At 51.0% G+C, this 19,879-nt stretch overlaps 1 protein-coding gene across 1 annotated transcript; it reads left to right on the top strand.

Moving 5' to 3' along the window:
- Positions 1-250: 250 nt before the first annotated feature.
- On the top strand, positions 251-18,285 carry Rnf40 (ring finger protein 40). Its single transcript, XM_041666636.1, has 19 exons — positions 251-575; positions 689-892; positions 1,305-1,472; positions 1,548-1,689; positions 3,402-3,608; positions 4,136-4,257; positions 4,339-4,485; positions 4,575-4,649; positions 5,426-5,545; positions 5,628-5,807; positions 8,497-8,632; positions 10,012-10,133; positions 10,230-10,657; positions 10,738-10,855; positions 11,011-11,160; positions 11,314-11,652; positions 14,720-14,860; positions 14,946-15,047; positions 17,171-18,285. The coding sequence occupies exons 2-19, from the start codon at positions 761-763 to the stop codon at positions 17,345-17,347; spliced, it is 3,006 nt and encodes a 1,001-aa protein (XP_041522570.1). The 5' UTR covers positions 251-575; positions 689-760; the 3' UTR covers positions 17,348-18,285.
- Positions 18,286-19,879: the final 1,594 nt, after the last annotated feature.

Here is a 19,879-nt window from a genome sequence, read left to right as displayed (position 1 = left end):
ACCGTTGTTAAGGAAAGTAGAAAGTACAAGCACACGCCAATCATTGAGAAGATAGAGCGCATGCGTAACAAGTTGCACGTGCCTCTTCAAAGTTGCTTATGGGATGGGGGATCGCTGTTTTTAAATATTGAATTAAAAAGAAATTTGTGTGTGTGTGTGCGCGCGCGCGTGTTCGCGTGCGTGTGTTCCTGTGCGGGTGCGCGTGCGCAGGACTTTCGCGGATGTCCACGGAGGCCAGAAGAGGGCGACGGATTACCTGGATCTGGAGTTACAGATCCCGGGCTCCTGGATTTCTGTAAAGGCTCCAATTGCAGGTCCACCTCTCCATCTCCTGGGCTGCAAAGTGCAATTGCGGTGTCAGTAACTATGGGAACAGTCTACTGGCCAATCATTGAGAGATATACAATCGATCGCGAAAAAAACCTAAAAGACTCAAGAGGCGGAACCAAGAGCCTCCAATAGAAACAGGAAATAAGTTTCGCCACATCCGGAGCTGCTCTGACGCCTGCGCTGTGCGTCTGGCGGCCGGTGACGTCCGGTGAAGTCCAAGATGGTGGCGCTCGGCTGACCCTACCGTGAGTGCGGACACTGGGCCAGCGGGGGCGGGGTCCGGCAGGTGTGTCCAGCGGGACGCTCGGGGCTCCGGGGCTCCGGGCGCCTCCGTAGCTCTGCGCTCTGTTTTCTGCAGGTGACGGAAGTGCTGCCTCCGCCCGCCTGTCGGCCCCGGAGAGCCCTGAGCTGCCCCGCCGCCACCGCCGCTATGTCTGGCCTCAGCAACAAGCGCGCCGCCGGCGACGGGGGCTCAGGACCCCCAGAGAAGAAGCTGAACCGCGAGGAGAAGACCACGACTACTCTAATCGAGCCCATTCGTCTTGGGGGCATCTCTTCCACGGTTGGTGGGCTTTGGCTAAGGTCACGTTTGGCGTCAATCCAAAGCGTTCAGAATCTTGTGTGTGCACGTGTGTGTGTATACACAAAACGGGGGGTGGGGGTGGGAGGTGGGCGTGCCATGGCGCGCTTGTGAGCAGAGGACAGCTTTATAGAGTCGTTCTTTCCTTCCACTCAATGCTTAAATGTGTTCCCATCAGTCCTGCGATTTATCAGAAACTTCAGTTAGAAAAAGATAGTGGTAGAACAGAATGAGAAGCACTCATGACCAAAATATTTTTTCCGTATGTGCCTGAGTCTTTATAAATTTCACTGGTAGCTAGACCTCGTATATACCTCCTTTTCAATCTACTTATCTTCCCTTGTCTCTGTGATGGTTCAAGACCCTGTCTGACACTCCTCTTCCTCCGCGGTAGGAGGAGATGGATTCCAAGGTACTGCAGTTTAAGAACAAGAAGCTGGCAGAGCGGCTGGAGCAGCGGCAAGCCTGTGAGGACGAGCTCCGGGAGAGGATTGAGAAACTGGAAAAGAGGCAGGCCACTGATGACGCCACGCTCCTCATCGTCAACCGCTACTGGGCCCAGGTGGGTACCCGAAAACCGCCCTGTTGGGAAAGGCACCGAAGCGTTCATAACCTCTTCGTTGCTTTCTTCTTTCAGCTGGATGAAACTGTAGAAGCTCTTCTCAGGTGCCACGAGCGCCAGAGGGAGCTGTCTTTAGGATCAGAGGCGCCTGGGTGCCAGGAGGGGCTAACCCGTGATGTGAGCCCTCGAACAGACCCAGGGACATCAGATCTGAGGGGTAAGATCAGAGCCCTGGGGACCTTAATTTCTAAGAAAAGTCTCGAGGAGGAGGTGGCTTTGACGTTGGTCCTGAAATGCCTACCCCCACCCCCACAACTGTTTAAAAGTTGAATTCATACCAGATGTGATGGTACACACCTTTTTTTGTTTGTTGTGTTTTGTTTTTCGAGACAGGGTTTCTACGTGTAAGAGCCTTAGCTGTCCTGGAACTAGCTCTTTTAGACTAGGCTGGCCTTGAACTCACAGAGATCTGCCTACCTCTGCCTCCTGTGTGCTGGGATTAAAGGCATAGCACCTAGCCAAGTGGTGCACACCTTTAATCCCAGCACTTGGGAGGAAGAAGCTGGTGGCTCTCTTCTAGAGTTCCAGGCCAGTCGTGGCCATATAGCTACATAGTGAGACTCTGTCTCAAAAACATTATGGTGAATGAGAACAAAATTTTGGAATCTACCTGAATTTTCATAGTCCAAGCACTCTAGACATAGAGTCAGGGGCTCTCTATTGTTTGTTTTTCTAATTTATTATTTATTTATTTATGGTCTTTTGAGGCAGAGTCTATGTCACCCTGGCTGTCTTGTCACTCCATCTGTAGACCAGGCTGGCCTCAAACTCAGAGATCCTCTTGCCTCTGCTTCCTGAGTGCAATTATTAAAAGCGTGCACCACCACTCTGTTTAAAAAAAAAAAAAACTGAACTGGGCACTTGTCCTTAGCAATCTTAAACACATCACAGGTATAAAAATTAAAATATAAAATAAAAATAAGTACTCTGTAGTAATTATGGGTTTAGAGGGATCAGAAGTAAGCAGAAAGAAGTATATTCTTGCCATAAAGGGAACTACATAAACTATAGTAAGTAAAACATATTAGGCTGGAGAAATGGCCCAGCGGTTAAGAGTACTGCATGCTCTTCCAAAGGTCCTGAATTCAATTCCCAGCCAACCATCTGTAATGAATTCTGGTGCCCTCTTGAGGAAGAGACCTGGTCATCAACTTAGACCATGAAGCCCAGTATGGACAAGTTTAGCAGAACAGCCGTCAAGGCTGCCCATGCTTCAGCATTGCCAGGGCATAGATGTCATTCTTTTTTTTTTTTTTTTTCCAAATAAAAAGTATTTGGACTGCTGGAAAGAAATAAATGTTGTGGAAGGCTGGGTTCTACTTTAGGTTGGGAAGGGAAAGGGGATTTCTCTGAGGATGTGATCCTGGTGATCTTTAGGAAAATTAGCTATTGTTAGGCATGGTGCCCACCTTTAAACCCAGCGGCTGGGCTCAGAGGCAGCTGGATCTCTGTGTGTTTGAGTGAGGCCAGAGCTATATAAGATTTTGTTCTCTCTCAAAAAAAAGAGAAAAAAAAGAAAATTTGTTATTTAAATTTTAGGTATCTCGGGTGGTGGTGGCGCATGCATTTAATCCCAGCACTTAGAAAGCAGAGGCGGGTGGATCTCTGTGAGTTCGAGGCCAGCCTGGTCTACAAGAGCTAGTTACAAGACAGGCTCCAAAGCTACAGAGAAATCCTATCTCGAACAAATAAATAAACAACAAGAAAATAAATAAATTTTCGGTATCTCCCTGTCAAGGTGGGACTAGAGTACACTGCAGGTTGTACTAACTAGGTTAGCCCCTGGGAGTAAAGAGCTCATCTGGGACTTGGTGCACTTTGCTGGTCACTGCTGCCTTTATTCCTATGGGGGTTGTCTGTCCCTTCCAGAACCCCTGCCAATGCAGTTTCGAACCCCTCTCAGTGAGCCAGCCTTGGCTTTTGTGGTGGCGCTGGGTGCCAGCAGTAGTGAAGAGGTGGAGCTGCAGCTGCAGGGACGCATGGAGTTCTCCAAGGCTGCCGTGTCTCGGGTGGTAGAGGCCTCTGACCGCCTACAGCGTCAGGTGGAAGAACTCTGCCAGCGAGTATACAGCCGGGGTGAGTTCTTCAGACACCTTCCTAGAGAAGGCCACTCCCCACCTGCATCTCGAGGAGGCCCCCTCCCTAATCTCAGTAATTCCAGGAGGTCAGAGTTTCCAGTGAATAGTCAGCCTTGTTCTTGTTGGAACAACTTAGTTCCAGGTTAGGACTCGAACTTTGATTCCTGAAGTGGGGCTCCAGAGAGATGACTGCAGGAACTGCTGGTTTTGTGGGGGGTCACACCCCTCCAGGGACAGGGCTCTCTGCAGCACTGTACAAACCTCAGAGGGAGCTATTGCCCCACTAGACTGAAGCGAGTACGTGCCCAGGCTTTCTGTGACAACAGGCTTCTCCCATCCTTAGTTCTCCCTACCTAGCACCAGCCGTTTGGCTGAAACGGTTCCTTCTCTGAGCTAGCTTCGTCTCCTGGGTTTGTCTCAGCAAGTGGTGAGACCGCAGGTGATCATGCCCGCACATAAACTCCAGGATTAGTTTAACACTTGGTTATCCAGGGCTTGACTCTCATCTGGGCTCTGCATTCCTAGGGGACAGTGAGGCCCCTGGGGAGGTGGCACGGGTGCGCACCCGGGAGCTGGGCAGAGAGAACCGTCGACTACAGGACTTGGCCACCCAGCTGCAAGAGAAGCACCATCGCATCTCACTGGAGGTGGGAATAGGGCTTTTGGGCAGGGTTTGGGTTTGCCATCTAAGGATCTCAGGAAATCAACCCACTTTCCATTGCCCCCAGTACTCTGAGCTCCAAGATAAAGTGACATCAACAGAGACCAAGGTCCTGGAGATGGAGACAACGGTGGAGGACCTGCAGTGGGACATTGAGAAGCTGCGAAAGCGGGAGCAGAAGCTCAACAAGCACTTGGCAGAGGCCTTGGAACAGGTGCAGGAGCAGGAGCGGGTAGAGCCAAATCGAGTGCCTGGGGCCCTAGCTTCTGCCCCTCACATCCATTGTGTCTGTTTTCTCTGCAGCTCAACTCTGGCTACTATGTGTCTGGGAGCTCCTCAGGTTTTCAGGGAGGCCAGATCACACTTAGCATGCAGAAGGTGAGCATCTGCATTCCTCCCAGTTCTTAGCCCCTCAGAACTAGCCTTTGACATATTCACTAAGGGCGATCATCTGTAGCTGAGTCTGTTTCCTGAAATTGCTGCATAGTTTTCTTTCATTTATATACTTCTTTATTAAATAATTCCAGAATTTAAATGCTAGGAACTAGGCAAACTGAAGAGGACGAATGAAAACCGGAGCTTTAGTTGTCTTTCTCTTGAGAGGCCGATGTGGATACTTGGGTGTGCTCTGTCCTCTTGAGCACATCCCGCCTCGATGCTGGGCTTCAGTCTGGGTTTGCAATCCTTTTAGGTTTCGTGTCTTTGCTTTTGAGGCAGAGTCTCACGATGTAGGACAAACTGGCCTCAAACTCGGTGTTTAGCTGAGGGTGACTGACTCTTCCACTTTTGTCTCCCAAGAGTTGAGATTATAGGCTTTGGACCACTGTACCCAGCTTCAAATCAGTTTGACAAACTCAACTCTGTTTCGTATTGGGGAGCAATAAAGCTTCCATGGGAGTTAGGGTCTATTCGGGACAGCCTCCATGTAATAAATAGTACATAAGTAGGTAATTAGAAGCATAAAGAGAAGGTACAAGAAAGATGTTCCCGGGCAGAACTGATTCTCTCCCGTTCCCTAGTGCCTTAGGAAAACCCTTGGCCTGGTGGTTTCTGCCAGTGCTGTGCACAGGGGAGCTTGGGAGGAGTGCACGGTGGACTTTTGGGGAACACTGCCCGTCCTGGTCTTGCCTACCACAGCCCCTTCCACTCCTTAGTTTGAGATGTTGAACGCAGAGCTGGAAGAAAATCAGGAATTGGCCAATAGCCGCATGGCAGAACTAGAGAAGCTTCAGGCTGAGCTTCAGGGGGCTGTTCGGACCAACGAACGTCTGAAGGTAAGCTGGGGTCGGGGCTGAAAGGGCGTGGACTGAGCCTCGGGTGCTGGGGCTAATACGACCCTGTTGGGTGACTTCTCAGGTGGCCCTGCGGAGTCTTCCCGAGGAGGTAGTTCGAGAGACGGGGGAGTACCGCATGCTGCAGGCCCAGTTTTCACTCCTCTACAATGAGTCTTTGCAAGTGAAGACGCAGCTAGATGAGGCCCGGGGGCTGCTACTGGCCTCCAAGAACTCCCACTTGAGACACATCGAGCATATGGAGGTATGGTCTTGGGATGAGCGGCCTGGGGGTGAGAACTGACTTTTAGAGCCGAGATAGTCCCGAGCTCCATGTCTCCTTTGCACCTGCTAAGAGTCCTTCAGGCATAGATTCTTCCCTGGCCACAGGTGAGACTGGGGAATGGATATCTTCGTTTTTGTTCCAATTGTAATCATTAGCTCTATTTTTTTTTTTTTTTTTTTTTGGTTTTTCGAGACAGGATTTCTCTGTGGCTTTGGAGCCTGTCCTGGAACTAGCTCTGTAGACCAGGCTGGTCTCGAACTCACAGAGATCCACCTGCCTCTGCCTCCCGAGTGCTGGGATTAAAGGCGTGCGCCACCATCGCCCGGCTCATTAGCTCTATTATTTTACAACGTATTTTTAAAAGTACCATTCTATCCACCACCTGTGTTCTGTAAGACCGAGGCGAGACAACACTGAAATCACAGGAATGCTGAGATGAAACGGGACTTGAGCCCTTGCTGCTGAAGCATTACTCTTTCTCTTCCTTTCTTTTTTCTTTTTTTGGTTTTTGAGACAGGGTTTCTCTGTGTAGCCCTGGCTGTCTTGGAACTCGCTCTATAGACCAGGCTGACCCTGACCTCACAGAGATCCACCTGCCTCTGCCTCCGAGTTTTGGGATTAAAGGCATACGCCACCACTGCCTGACTGAGTTACTGTTTCTTTAATAATCAGATATGAACTAACACAGACGAAAATACAAACCCATTAAGACCACGCTGCTTTAGCGACTGTAGAAAGAAGCTGGGTTTGTTTTCTTTTTTTCCACACATCTGGTTCTGGTAGCAAGTGGTATGCAGCCTGGGCAGTTAGTCAGCTGTGGGCATTGGATCACCTCACACAGGAAAGAGCTTGTTCTATGCTCCTGCAGCACCTCTGCCTCCAGAAGCCACAATGTTAATGAGAAGGATGCTTTCTGGTAATGGCATGGTACAATTATTTGTCTCCAGTCAACTTTTCCATTTTCCCTAAGAGAGGTGGTGGAGATGCACAGAAGGCTGCCAAGTCCAGGCTCCACTGCACGCGCTCCAGGTGCACAGCTGCAGTTCTGCATGGCGATGCGAATGAACACAGCCTAGTTCTGTTTTCAGTCACACTAACTTTGGAAGGAATGGCATGGATTTCCACAAAGAATATCAGTGCCAAAAATTTTAGGACTTGGAAAAAGGATTGCATACCCGTATTAGTTCTTATTTAAAAAACAAAAACAGTCAGGTGATAGTGGTGCACGCCTTTAATCCCAGCACTCAGGAGGCAGAGGCAAGCAAATCTCTATGAATTCAAGGCCAGCCTGGTCTGCAAAGCAAGTTCCAGGACAGCCTGGGCTGTTATACAGAGAAACCATGTCTCGAAAATGCAAAAAAACAACCAAGCCGGGCAGTGGTGGCGCACGCCTTTAATCCCAGCACTCGGGAGGCAGAGGCAGGCGGATCTCTGTGAGTTCGAGACCAGCCTGGTCTACGAGAGCTAGTTCCAGGACAGGCTCCAAAACCACAGAGAAACCCTGTCTCGAAAAAACAAACAAACAAAAAAAAAAAACAACCAAAAAGAAAGCCAGACAAAAAAGCCAACCATGTTCTATATGTATGTATATATGTATGTCTGTATCCTTTAAAGTTCTTATATTTATGAGTGTTTGCCTGCATGTTCATCTGTGCACCATTTGTGTGCCTGGTGGCCGCTGAGGCCAGAAAGAGCATCAGATTCTCTGGAACTGGAGTTACAGACGGTTGTAAACCACCATGTGGGTCCTGGGAATTGAACCTAGGTCCTCTGTAAGAGCAGCCCGTGTTCTTAACAACTGAGCCATCTCCCCAGTGCCTCCTCCTTTTCACAGTTTTATTCTTGAGTATAAGAGCTGTGCTTGCATATGTGCATGTGCAGCACGGTTTGCCTAGTGCCTGCAGGAACCAGAAGAGGGTGTTGCATCCCCTGGACTAGCGTTATAGAGGGTTGTGAGCTGACATGTGAGGGTTAGGTCCTCTGCACGAGTAGCAAGACCTCTTTAACCACTGACTGAGCCATCTCTCTATCAAGGTGTCAGTATGCAGTCTCGAGTGGCCTGGGACTCGCTATATAGATTAGGCTGGCCTCTAGTGCGAGACATCCACAAGCCGTTGCTTCCCGAGTGCTGGGATTAGAGTCATATACACCATGGTGCTTGGTGTATTTATCTGTTGAACGTTCATTCACTGGAGCCCTTTTTCTCTGGAAACATGAGATTAGATAACCAGTGCGAGCTTGATTTCTTTTTTCTTTTTGAGACAGGGTTTCTCTGTGTATTCCTGTCTGTCCTAGAACTCGTTCTGTAGACCAGGTTGGCCTCAAATTCAGAACTCTGCCTGCTTCTGCCTCCAAGCGCTGGGATTAAAAGCATGTGTCATCACCGTCTGGCAGCTTTCTTTCTTTCTTTTTCTTTTTTTTTTTTCTTTTTTGGATTTTCGAGACAGGGTTTCTCCGTAGCTTTTTGGTTCCTGTCCTGGAACTAGCTCTTGTAGACCAGGCTGGCCTCGAACTCACAGAGATCTGCCTGCCTCTGCCTCCCGAGTGCTGGGATTAAAGGCGTGTGCCACCACCGCCCGGCTATTTCTTTATAAGTAAAAATTAGGTCTCTTCACCAGTATGAGGGTAAGATTTTCATAGGGTTGTATGTCTTTACTGCCTTGACCAGAGTGATGAGCTGGGGCTGCAGAAGAAACTGCGCACCGAAGTTATCCAGTTGGAAGATACGCTGGCCCAGGTACGCAAGGAGTATGAGATGCTGCGCATTGAGTTTGAACAGAACCTTGCGGCCAACGAGCAGGCTGGTACGTGCTGGGAGTGGGTAGAGGTAAGCCTGGAAGGGTGCGGGAGCCTTCCGGCTGCTTATCCAGATCCAATAACTCGAGCTTTTCTCAGAGCCTCGGTCCCCACAGACAACAGGCACTGTACCAACTGTGTCATCCAGTGTCCTGAGCAGCCTGGGTGGTAGCTGAGCAGGTGCCACCCGACTGTGAGCGGTTCTGACCTCTATTCGAGAGATTCATCTCACAGATTTATTGATTGCTCTCTGTGAACCACACTCAATTCTGGGTTTTGGGGGTTTGCTAATAAACAAAACAAAGAATCTCTGCTGTTGTCAATGAGTCCAGCAGAGAGGTGATAGACAATGAAGGAAAAATAAAACCAGATTCTTATAAAAGTGAAGCAGGGCCGGGCGATGGTGGCGCACGCCTTTAATCCCAGCACTCGGGAGGCAGAGGCAGGCGGATCTCTGTGAGTTCGAGACCAGCCTGGTCTACAGAGCTAGTTCCAGGACAGGCTCCAAAGCCACAGAGAAACCCTGTCTCAAAAAACAAAACAAAAAAAAAACAAACAAACAAAAAAAAAAGTGAAGCAGGAACCCAGCATGATGCACACGCCTTGAATCCTAGTACTCAGGAGACAGAGGCAGGAGGATCTCTCTGAGTTCCAGGCCAGGCAGGATACAAAGGCAAAACACATAAAATAAAAATATTTTTTTAAAGAGTATTGTTCTCTCTTTGAGCTGGAGAGATGGCTCAGTGGTTAAGAACACTGACTGTAGCCAGGCGGTGCACACCTTTAATCCCAGCACTCAGGAGAAGAAGCAGGCAAATCTGTGAGGCCAGCCTGGTCTATAGAGCGAGTCCCAGGACAACCAGGGATACAGAGAACCCAGTCTCCAGAAAATTTTTTAAAAGGGCGAACTGCTGTTCCAGAGGACCCAGATTTGATTCCAGTACCCACAATTCCCAGCGACCCAACACCCTTTTCTGGCTCTGGTTGTACTACACTGCACATACATGGTGCACAGATACATGTAAGTAAGCTACCCACACACGTAAATTTTACAGATTTAAAAAGATTAATGTTTATGTGTATGAGTGTTTTGTTTGCATGTCTGTGCACCTCATGCATGTGTGCCTGGTGCTCACAGAGGCCCGAGGCACCAGGTCACCTGGAACCGGAGTTACAGACAATTGTGAGCTGCTGTGTGGGTGCTGGGAATTTAACCTGGGTCCTCTGGAAGAGCAGCCAGTGCTCTTGACCACTGAGCTATTTCTCCAGCCTCTCTGAGGCTTGATTTCCCATCTGTACAATGGAGTGGTGACTCTGGCCCAGGTCCTCTCCCTTCGAGGAACTGGAGAGTTGGAGGGTCCTACAGGCCCACTTCTGACGTTTTCAGGGCCCATCAACCGTGAGATGCGCCACCTGATCAGCAGTCTTCAGAACCACAATCACCAGCTGAAGGGGGATGCCCAGAGATACAAGCGGAAACTTCGAGAAGTACAGGCTGAGATTGGCAAAGTGAGGAGAGGGAGCTGCCTGGGAAAAGCCTTCACTAGACCTTAGTAAGCACTGGCTCACTGAGAGAAAAATTACGATTTTTCTCTGTCTTTACAGCTCAGGGCCCAGGCCAGTGGCTCTTCCCATTGCATCCCCAACCTGAGCCACCCAGACGACCCTGGCCTCAATGCCCTAGCCCCAGGGAAAGAAGATGGTGGGCCAGGTCCCGGAGGTACTCCTGACAGCAAAAAGGAGACAGCTTCAGTACCTGGAACCGTCTCTGTTGCTTCTTCCATGAAGAAGGAGGAGCTGGTCTCCTCTGAAGATGATGCCCAGGCCCAAGCCGCTGGGACTCAGGGCTTGCCCTCCCGGGGCCGAGAACCCGAGGCCAGACCCAAGCGAGAACTTCGGGAACGGGAAGGGCCTGGCCTGGGGCCTCCACCTGTAGCCTCAGCTCTCTCCAGGGCTGATCGAGAAAAGGCCAAGGTGGAGGAAGCCAAGAGGAAAGAGTCAGAACTGCTCAAGGGTCTCCGAGCAGAGCTCAAGTGAGGACCTGTTGCTGTCTCCTCCCCGTCACGGAGCTTTCAGCGCATCTTACTAAGCTCTCTCCTGTACCCTTCCCTAGGAAGGCCCAAGAAAGCCAGAAGGAGATGAAGCTGCTGTTGGACATGTACAAGTCAGCACCCAAGGAGCAGCGGGATAAGGTGCAGCTCATGGCAGCCGAACGGAAGGCCAAGGCTGAGGTATGGGCAGGTGGGGCACGCAGAGTCTCGCCCAGGGACTTCAGCGCCTTGGGTCAACAAGCTTGCTTCTTTTCTTATTCTCACCTTGCAAAGCAAGCTAGTAGTGATGTTGCTGTGCGGACCAGTGTTTGAGGGCTTCCCTCCTGTGAGTGCAGGTGGATGAGCTTCGGGGCCGCATCCGAGAACTGGAGGAAAGAGATCGAAGAGAGAGCAAGAAGATTGCAGATGAGGATGCCCTGCGGCGAATCCGGCAGGCGGAGGAGCAGATTGAACACCTGCAGCGCAAGCTGGGTGCCACCAAGCAGGTGACGTTCCCTGTGGTCTCCTTTCTTCTAAATCCTGGGATTCCCTTAACCCTCCATTATGTGCCTTTAGTGCATGACATTGTGATGGTCTGGGTACACACTATTTTCTTGGGAGTTAATCTGCCACTTGCCACCTTCCCTTCCCACTTGCAGGAGGAGGAGGCACTGCTGTCAGAGATGGATGTGACCGGGCAGGCTTTTGAAGACATGCAGGAGCAGAACGGGCGACTGCTGCAGCAGCTGCGGGAAAAGGATGACGCCAACTTTAAGCTCATGTCAGAGCGGATCAAGGCCAACCAAATTCACAAGCTGCTCCGAGAGGAGAAGGATGAGTTGGGCGAGCAGGTTCTTGGCCTCAAGTCTCAGGTGGATGCCCAGCTGCTGACGGTACAGAAGCTTGAGGAGAAGGAGCGGGCCCTGCAGGGCAGCCTTGGTGGTGTAGAGAAGGAGCTGACGTTGCGCAGCCAGGCCCTGGAGCTTAATAAGAGGAAGGTAGGACGGGGCCTTTGGGCTTGGCAGCTTGTGCGATCGGTTCATGTGATTCCCCAGCTCTGCTTGCAATCGTGACATAGGTGACCCAGGGTGAAGCCTGGCTCTGCTTTCTGAATAGCTCATAGCTCACAAGTATATGTTTACTGTTGTATCGGGCCTTGTACTCAGTACTTGACATGATCGCATGCGCACACACACACCACTCTCTCCCATGAGGGTGGGATTGAGGGACAGGGATTGTTGTCAGGATGTCATTCTTAGTTGCTTCTCTGTCTTGGTTTTGAAGCAGGGTCTCTCATTGAACTTGGTGCTTTCCATTGTAGCTAGGCAAGCTGGCTAGCGTGTGAATCCCTGGGCTCTGCCTGTCTCCATGGAATTACAGGCATGCACTTGGTTTTTACATGGATCGTCTGGGAATCGAGTTCAGGTCCTCATGTCTCCATTGCCCGCATTTCACCCACTAAGTCAACTCCCCAGCTTCTTTTGGTCCTGTTTTAAACTCAATAGTAATCCTATCAGAGTGGTTTTTCTTTGTGGGAGCTTGTTTTTGTTTTTAATTTCTGTGTATGTCTGTGTGCATGTGTGTTCAGGAGACCAGACGATAGTGTTGGATCTGCTAGATAAGAGTTGGTTATAGACAGGTGTAAGCTGCCATGTGGGTGCTGGGAACCAAACTCGGGGCCTCTGCAAGAGCAGCAAGCTCTTTTATTCAGTAATCCTCTTTAGCCCAACCAGAATTATTCGTTACCCTGTCTCCTAACTGAGGGAGTTCAGGAAAAAACAACACTGGAATTGAGATCCACGTCAGGATCGCGATGGCAAGGCTAGGACCACTCGTGGACATGCGAACGGCTCTAACCCTGATGACCCCAATTGGATCCCTGGGTCTGCATGATATAAGGAGAGAACTCTCAAAAGTTGCCCTCTGAATTCCACAGGTGTGGCATGCCATGTATACCCACACACATATACCCAATAAATTCATTAAAAAACAATTGTGTTCAAGGCCAGCCTGGTCTACAAAAGTGAGTTCCAGGACAGCCAGGGCTGTTACACAGAGAAACCCAATCTCAAAAACTAAGTAAATAATTAAATAAGTAAAATTTAAAGGTCATTGGGTAACTGTCAAATAGAGATGGTGGTTGCTACTATGTAGTCGTTTTCTATTCCTTTTAAATGTGGGTTCTGGGAATCAAACTCAGATCCTCTGCCTACGAGCCCTTCCCAAACTAAGGCATCTGTTCAGCCAGCCCTGTAGTGCTTTCTTGACAGTTTGCTTGTTTTTATTTTCTCACTGTGTGGACTATGATAGAATTGAACTCTGTATGTGTGTTTGTCTTGAGACGAGGGCTTTCTATTTAACCCCTGCCGTCCTGGAACTCATGTAGAACAAGCCTCTGGCCTCAGACTCACAGAGCTCTGCCTCCTGAGTACTGAGCACAAAGACACACACCACCACGACCAGTTTTTTTAGATTTACTTATTTTTATTTTATACATATCAATATTTTTCCTGCTTGTATGTCTTTGTGCCTGGTGCCCTTAAGAGGCCAAAAGAGGGCATCATGTATCCTCGATCTGATCTGGAGTTAGAGATGGCTGTGAGCCACTGTGTGGGCGCTGGGAACTGAGACCAGGTGCCCTGCCAGAACTGCAAGTGTCCTTAACCACTGAGCCCATGTTGAACTCTTGATCCTCATTGTCCTGCCTCAGGCTCCCAGGTGCTGAGAGTGCAGGTTTTACATTACACATAAGAGCAGTAGGCTGACGCTGTAATCAGTGAGTGGACTGTGGTCGTCGCACACACAGGCTCTGGGCTCAGTTTCTAGCGCTGTATAAACTGAGCGTGATGCTCTATAAAATGTGGCCTATAAGCCCAGCACTGGAAAGGTCAGAAGGAGGATTGAGAAGTTCAAGGTCATCCTTGGCTAAGGAGCACCTCTGAGGCCAGCGTGCCCTGGAATATTTAGAGACCTTGTTTGAAAAGTGGGTGGAGGGAAAAGGATTTGAGATAAAGGGTTAACTAGAGAGACAACTCAGAGTTAAGATGGCTGCTTTTTCAGAGGATCTGGGTTTAATTCTCAGTACCCATGTGGCAGTTCACAACTGTCTGTAACTCCAATTCCAGGGGTTCCCCCCACCCTTACACACAGGCAAAACACCAGTGCACATAAAATAGAAATAAATTATTTAAGAGAGAATAAAAAAAGACAAAGGATTAGCATTGGTATTAACTATTAACAATAGGATTAACTATTGGTATTCTGGTGAATCTATTCATGTAAAAATGATTTTTTTCGTTTATTATGTATACAGGGTTCTGTTTGCATGTATGCCTGTAGGAGCAGAGGGCACCCGATTTCACTACAGATGGTTGTGAGCCACCATGTTGTTGCTGGGAATTGAACTTAGGACCTCTGGAAGAATAAGCAGTGTGCTCTTAACCCCTGAGCCATCTCTCCAGCCTGTAAACAGGATTTTTATGTCCCAATTACATGCTAAGCTTTATGCTGAGACAGAATCTCTCAGTGTTGTTAGTCCTGGCTGTTGTTGAGCTCTCTCTATAAACCAGGTTGACCTTTAAATTTTGAGAATTCTGCTTCCCAAGTGCTGGGATTAAAGGCATGCACCGCCATACCAAACTCTTCCTTTTAAAAACAAGTTCTTACTGTATTCCATGCTGGCCTTGAGCTCTCAGTGATCCTCCTGCCTTAGCCCCCCGAACTGCTGGAATAACAAATACATGCCACTACACTCGGTCCAGTTTGAGGAAGGAAGCTAGGGCTGTGTGAACAAATACTAGTGCTCCTTGGGGACACAGTGTTAGAGCTGCATCCCAAGGGAGGGTGAGTGTGTTAGAGTCGTCGATAGCAGCGGAGAGAAGAGCCTGGTGGAGGCCACTGTGGGCAGTAAGGAGCTGCGGGTCAGCTCCAGTGCAGATGTCCACGGGATGTTTGACAGAAGCACTCATGAACTGTAGACCGCAGGCTTGGGCGTACAGTCCTCCCCTCCCCCCACCTCAGGCTGTAGAAGCAGGGCGTACAGTCCTCCCCTCCCCCCCACCTCAGGCTGTAGAAGCAGCCCAGCTGGCTGAGGACCTGAAGGTGCAGTTGGAGCATGTGCAGACGCGACTGCGGGAGATCCAGCCATGCCTGGCGGAGAGCCGGGCTGCCCGCGAGAAAGAGAGCTTTAATCTCAAGAGGGCTCAGGTATGTGCCCAGGGACGGCGAGTGGGTTCCCGGTGCGGGAGGCATACATGCATGCGGTTTCTTACCCTGCACTCTGCTGCTCTAGGAAGACATTTCCCGGCTGCGGCGCAAACTAGAGAAACAGAGGAAGGTGGAGGTTTATGCAGATGCTGATGAGATCCTGCAGGAGGAGATCAAGGAGTACAAGGTGGGATGTGGTGATGGCTGGCGAGAGTTGGGTAGTCTCTGGGGCTCGAAAATAAGGTAGGACAGGAGAAGACGCTAACTGGAGCCAGACAACTGGCCGAGCATTGGTTGTATGTATGCAGTGTGACGGGGAGGGATTATGTCCTGACCCCACAGTTAGCTGACAGTAATGCTACCATCTCAGTGACAAGGAGGTCAGAGGCAGGTAAGAACCCAAGGGGAGGGGCTGGAGAGATGGCTCAGTGGTTAAGAGCATTGCCTGCTCTTCCAAAGGTCCTGAGTTCAATTCCCAGCAACCACATGGTGGCTCACAACCATCTGTAAAGAGGTCTGGCACCCTCTTCTGGCCTTCAGGCGTACAGACAGAATATTGTATACATAATAAATAAATAAATATTAAAAAAAAAAAAAGAACCCAAGAGGAGTCTCCAGAGTAGCCCTGGGGGGGGGGGAGAGAACTGTCACCCAGAGTTGACCCAAAGCTCGGATGGGGCTGAGAGAGCTTCTGTGAAAGGAAAGACCCCAAGTAGAGCCTTGTGGTTGGAGCAGAGGTCAGTGACCAGCAGCAGAGCCCAGAGGCAGGCTTGGAGCCTGTAAGCAGAGTAGGGGTTCTGTTTGTCAAGTCTGGAGAGGTGGAGGAGCATTGTGCGGCCGAGGATTAGACCTAGGGCCTTCCACAGGCTGAGCTCATGTGTCACCATTAAGCCACATCCTCAACGCCCTCAAAGGTCTTTATTCAAGAGAGTGGTCAGGTGTAGGGCTAACAGCAGCTGCATGGGGTGGGGGTGGGGCAGGGGAGTTGTTGGAGCAGTGTGCTCACTGGGTCAGGAATTAACACTTAGCTAAGGAAGGCACCAGAGATGGAGATCTGCTAAGCCAGCACTTAGGACTCAGGGATGGGTCATGTGTCTAGAATGAAGGAAGAGGGACCCCAGGGAGGCTCGAATTCCGGATAGCGAAACTAGGTAGACACTCTTCAGTGGATTAGGAACAGGTTGTGGGATGGTTTCAGGCAGCTGAGAACACGATGCCTCTTGGCCCAAGGCAGAGGCTGGGCTGGAGAGCAGTGATCTCTGTGGGGCCACAGCTGCAGCAGAGTCGGAAGCCACACAGGCCTCTGGCTGCCCTTTGAGGAAGAGCAGGGGACATTCTTCTCTGTTTGGGAATCTCAGGCTGAAGTGATGTCGATGGGTGGGGAGAAAGTGGCCATGGGAGGGAGCAGGTGAGGAAGAAAAAGGAGTTGAGCCGTGTGCAGCCCTGAGGGCTTGGTGGACTTGGGTGGAACAAGGGTGTCAGACCACCTGAACTCTGGGCCACCGAGTGGAGGAGGTGACAGAGTTAGCAACAAGGTATCCCCTTTGTAGCTGTTGGGCCTTGGGGGTAGGGGTGGGGAAGGGTAGCCATGGCAGTTTTGAAAGGCTTTCTAGTGCTGGTGTAGAGTCCTGAGAGACTGAGAAACAGTCATCTGAGGAAGTGGAGCTTGCTAGCCAGGACTCCAGACAGACCAGACACGTGCCCCACAGTGCGGACACCAGGTAGTGACTGGCTGGAGCGGAAGGCGAGGCCTCCTAATGGTAGTTACTGGGAGGCGTTAGGCTAAGAGACGTCCATCCACAGCAGGATCTTGGGGGTCACTCCAGGGTAGGTCTGAGTGTAGAAGTAGTTTCTCATATTCTACCAAATTCAGCAGTGACTTCAGGGTAGACCAGTAGGGATTGTGCCTGAAAAAGCAGATAGAGCAAGAGGTGGAAGAGCTGAGCCTGGGTCCCTGTCCTTAGGAAGCCAGCTGCTCTGGGGATTGCTAGTGTGGTTTGCTTTCTGTTTGGGATTTATGTTTTTGGTTGGTTGGTTGGTTTTGTCTTGTGTTCGAAGCAGGGTTTTGCCCAGGCTGACCTAGAAACTGCAGCTCTGCTCTGGCCTTGGTCCCCCAAGGCCGGGGGCTGCTGTGTGAGCCACCTTCTTTGAATGTTTGGCCTCTGAGCCTGTCTCCTCCTTCATACTGTACCGGCTCCCACCTTCAGGAATTCTGGTCAGAATTAGAAGCAGCTGCCACTGGGTGGACTTAGCCTGGAGCGCGGGCACTGCCGGAGCTGCTCTAACCCTGCTGCCTCTTGTTTGCTCCAGGCACGCTTGACCTGCCCCTGCTGCAACACCCGCAAGAAGGATGCAGTGCTGACCAAGTGCTTCCACGTATTCTGCTTCGAGTGCGTGCGTGGCCGCTATGAGGCCCGCCAGAGGAAGTGTCCCAAGTGCAACGCGGCCTTTGGTGCCCATGACTTCCACCGTGTATACATCAGCTGAACCTGAAACTCAGGGGACTTTGAAAGACCCGTATACCCTAGGGGCTGTGCCCCCAGCTCCCTGCTCCTCCAGAGGCAGTGGCCCCAGCCTTCTTTCTAGACTCCATGAGCTCAGCCCCTATATACCTAGATGGTTTGGGGCTACTGGTGCATGCAGGAGAGGTGGGGTGCCATCTTTTCCAGAAAATCAGATCTGCAGCCCAGGGCACTCTCCGAACATCCAACTGTGGCCTTGGGAGCTGGCCTAACCCTGTTTCTGCTGGGGAGAGAGACCCATCCTTACCCCTAAAGGGGAATTATTCCTCCACTAGGAAAGGGCTTATTGCCTGCTTACACAACCTCAGTGACGACCAGGGACCCTTTGCTTGGCATCGGGGCCCAGAGCCCAGGAGCCTTTCTTCACCTAGGTGGCTCCAGGCCCGGGCAGGGCTTTAGCCTTCCTGTGGAGCTAAGTTCCTTGTACCCTGGTGTAGCTTTTGTGCTGAAGAACGCGCAGCCTTGGGTGCCTGCCCTATTCAGGGACGCTCGCAGTTACGGACACTGCCTCCTCATAGCGCTGATTCAGGGTCATCCATTTCTTCATCCAGACACGTCCCAACCCTCTTACTTCCTCCCCTGAGCACCTGGCCCTTGCCCTGCTTTCATCCTGGTTGGTGGTCCTATGTGGAGGTGCAGCTGGCCAGGAGGGAAGGGACAATCTAGCACTTCCAGTCATTCCAGGTAGAGAATTGGCCTACTGCTCTGTGGCTAGCCTGTACTCAGATGCCCCCTGAGGTACCTGCCTACACAGAGTCAACAGTGAAGACAGGACCCGGCAGAGCTGGGAGCCGGCGCCGCAGAGAGCTACAGGATCTTGTGGACTCACAGCCTCTGCTCTAGAGGTGTTGTGTATGGGCTGCTAATTGTTACGAATAAATATCCAACCGTAGGCTGCAGAGTAGCCAGTCCATTTGGTCTACACGTAAATCTAGGTGCTACATCTGGCTGGCATTTCCCTGGGTTGATGTGGATCTGGGGTTGGGAGCTGGGCACATCTGAGAACCCGCTCCAGCCCACCCGACAACTGTGTGGGCCCCACAGAACAGTGGCCAGCTTATCTGCAGAGACCTGTTTCAAAGGGAAACCCGAGCCAGCTCTCACAGGCGAAGCCTTTGGTTAAGGGTTGGCCACGCCCTTAGCGGTCATTGGGCGTTCCAGATAACAGCTTTTGGGTTGCATTCTGGGAGATGTAGTCCCTTACCTCGCAGGGCAAGGTGTCTTGCTGGCCAAAGACAAACGAATCTTTGGGTCTGTTACTTGCCGTCTTTACCCACCCCTACTCTGTGAACGCACAGACCACGACACCTCTGCACGGTGATTTTTCATTGTATCCTGCTCCGGCCACTATCTGGACCCTTGGAACCCATTTGCCCAAACGTGGAGTGTTGCTTCTGGATTCAAAGCGCTGCCGGCTCCTCCGGTGGAGCTTTCATGGGACTAGCGCCGTGGCCGGTGCTAAGCGGGGTTGTGGGTGTGGGAGCGGCAGTCATAACCATGGTAGTGGCCTCAGGCTTAGCGATAGTAGTGCCCTCTCGCGGCTCTTCTGCCTTTTCTGCCGGTTTGCCTTCGGGAGGACTTCGGGCCCTTTCTGTTTTCTGACCCCACCTGGTTTCAGTGGGGTCGCAGTGGCTAAACCAAGTTGGACTGGAGACAGAAATGCGGGCTACGGTGACCTCTGGTGTGGAGGTGGCAGCGATGGGAACGCTCGCGGAAGCACGAGTCGCGGCAGGGGATGACATTGGGCCACCAAGAGAGCCACCCCGACTGCAGTGGTTAAGGTGGGAAAGGTGGGAGAAACGCAGGGTATTGCATCATAGAGCCACAGCATCCTGAGCTAGTAGAACTAGTGTCCGAGAGCCCCGTGCGCCAGCTCATCACCAGCTCTCCAGCACGATCCTAAGTCGCGGCCATATGGACTCATTAAGTACATGCACACCGTTCCTTTAGAAGCAAGTCCTCTATGAGGTACTCAAACCTCCACGTGGGATGGTAACCTCTAACAGTAGAAAGTAGAGCAAACCACTTCAGATTCAAAGAGAATGGGCTAAAGGTCCCGGATCCCAGTGCCTGGAGCAGTATTTCCACCTTAGCAGGGCAGTGAAAACGAACTATCAGTCTGTCACGTGGGTGCAGGATCTGTCTTAAAAGGCTGATAAGCTTTCTTTGTTGTCGGGGTCACAGCTAGGTGAGCCAGAACTCTTCCCCCTTCCAACTTCCGGCAAGCTGGAGGTAAAGGTTGCCCCAGCATGTGATGGGACCTCTCCAGAACTTACCCCAGGCTTGCCTCGTGGTCACTGCCCTCTGAGCTCTTCCTTCAGCCATAACCAGACTTCCCTTGGCACTGAGCCTTTCCGTGAGGTGTTTACCAAGGACCAAGCCTACAGGTGAGCTGCTGATACCCAACCACTGCAGGTCTTTCCCAAGCACCAGACCCGAAAATCGATGTTTAAAGAGCATGAGGGATCTCATGACTCAGTCTCTTGCAACACTGACC

This window comes from Microtus oregoni, unplaced genomic scaffold (assembly GCF_018167655.1).
Source record: "Microtus oregoni isolate MIOR12 unplaced genomic scaffold, Mior012 000016F_ref0000370, whole genome shotgun sequence".
Classification (NCBI taxonomy): Eukaryota; Metazoa; Chordata; class Mammalia; order Rodentia; family Cricetidae; genus Microtus; species Microtus oregoni.
Note: the sequence above shows the minus strand (reverse complement) of the source record. Positions and strands in the feature narration are given on the sequence as shown.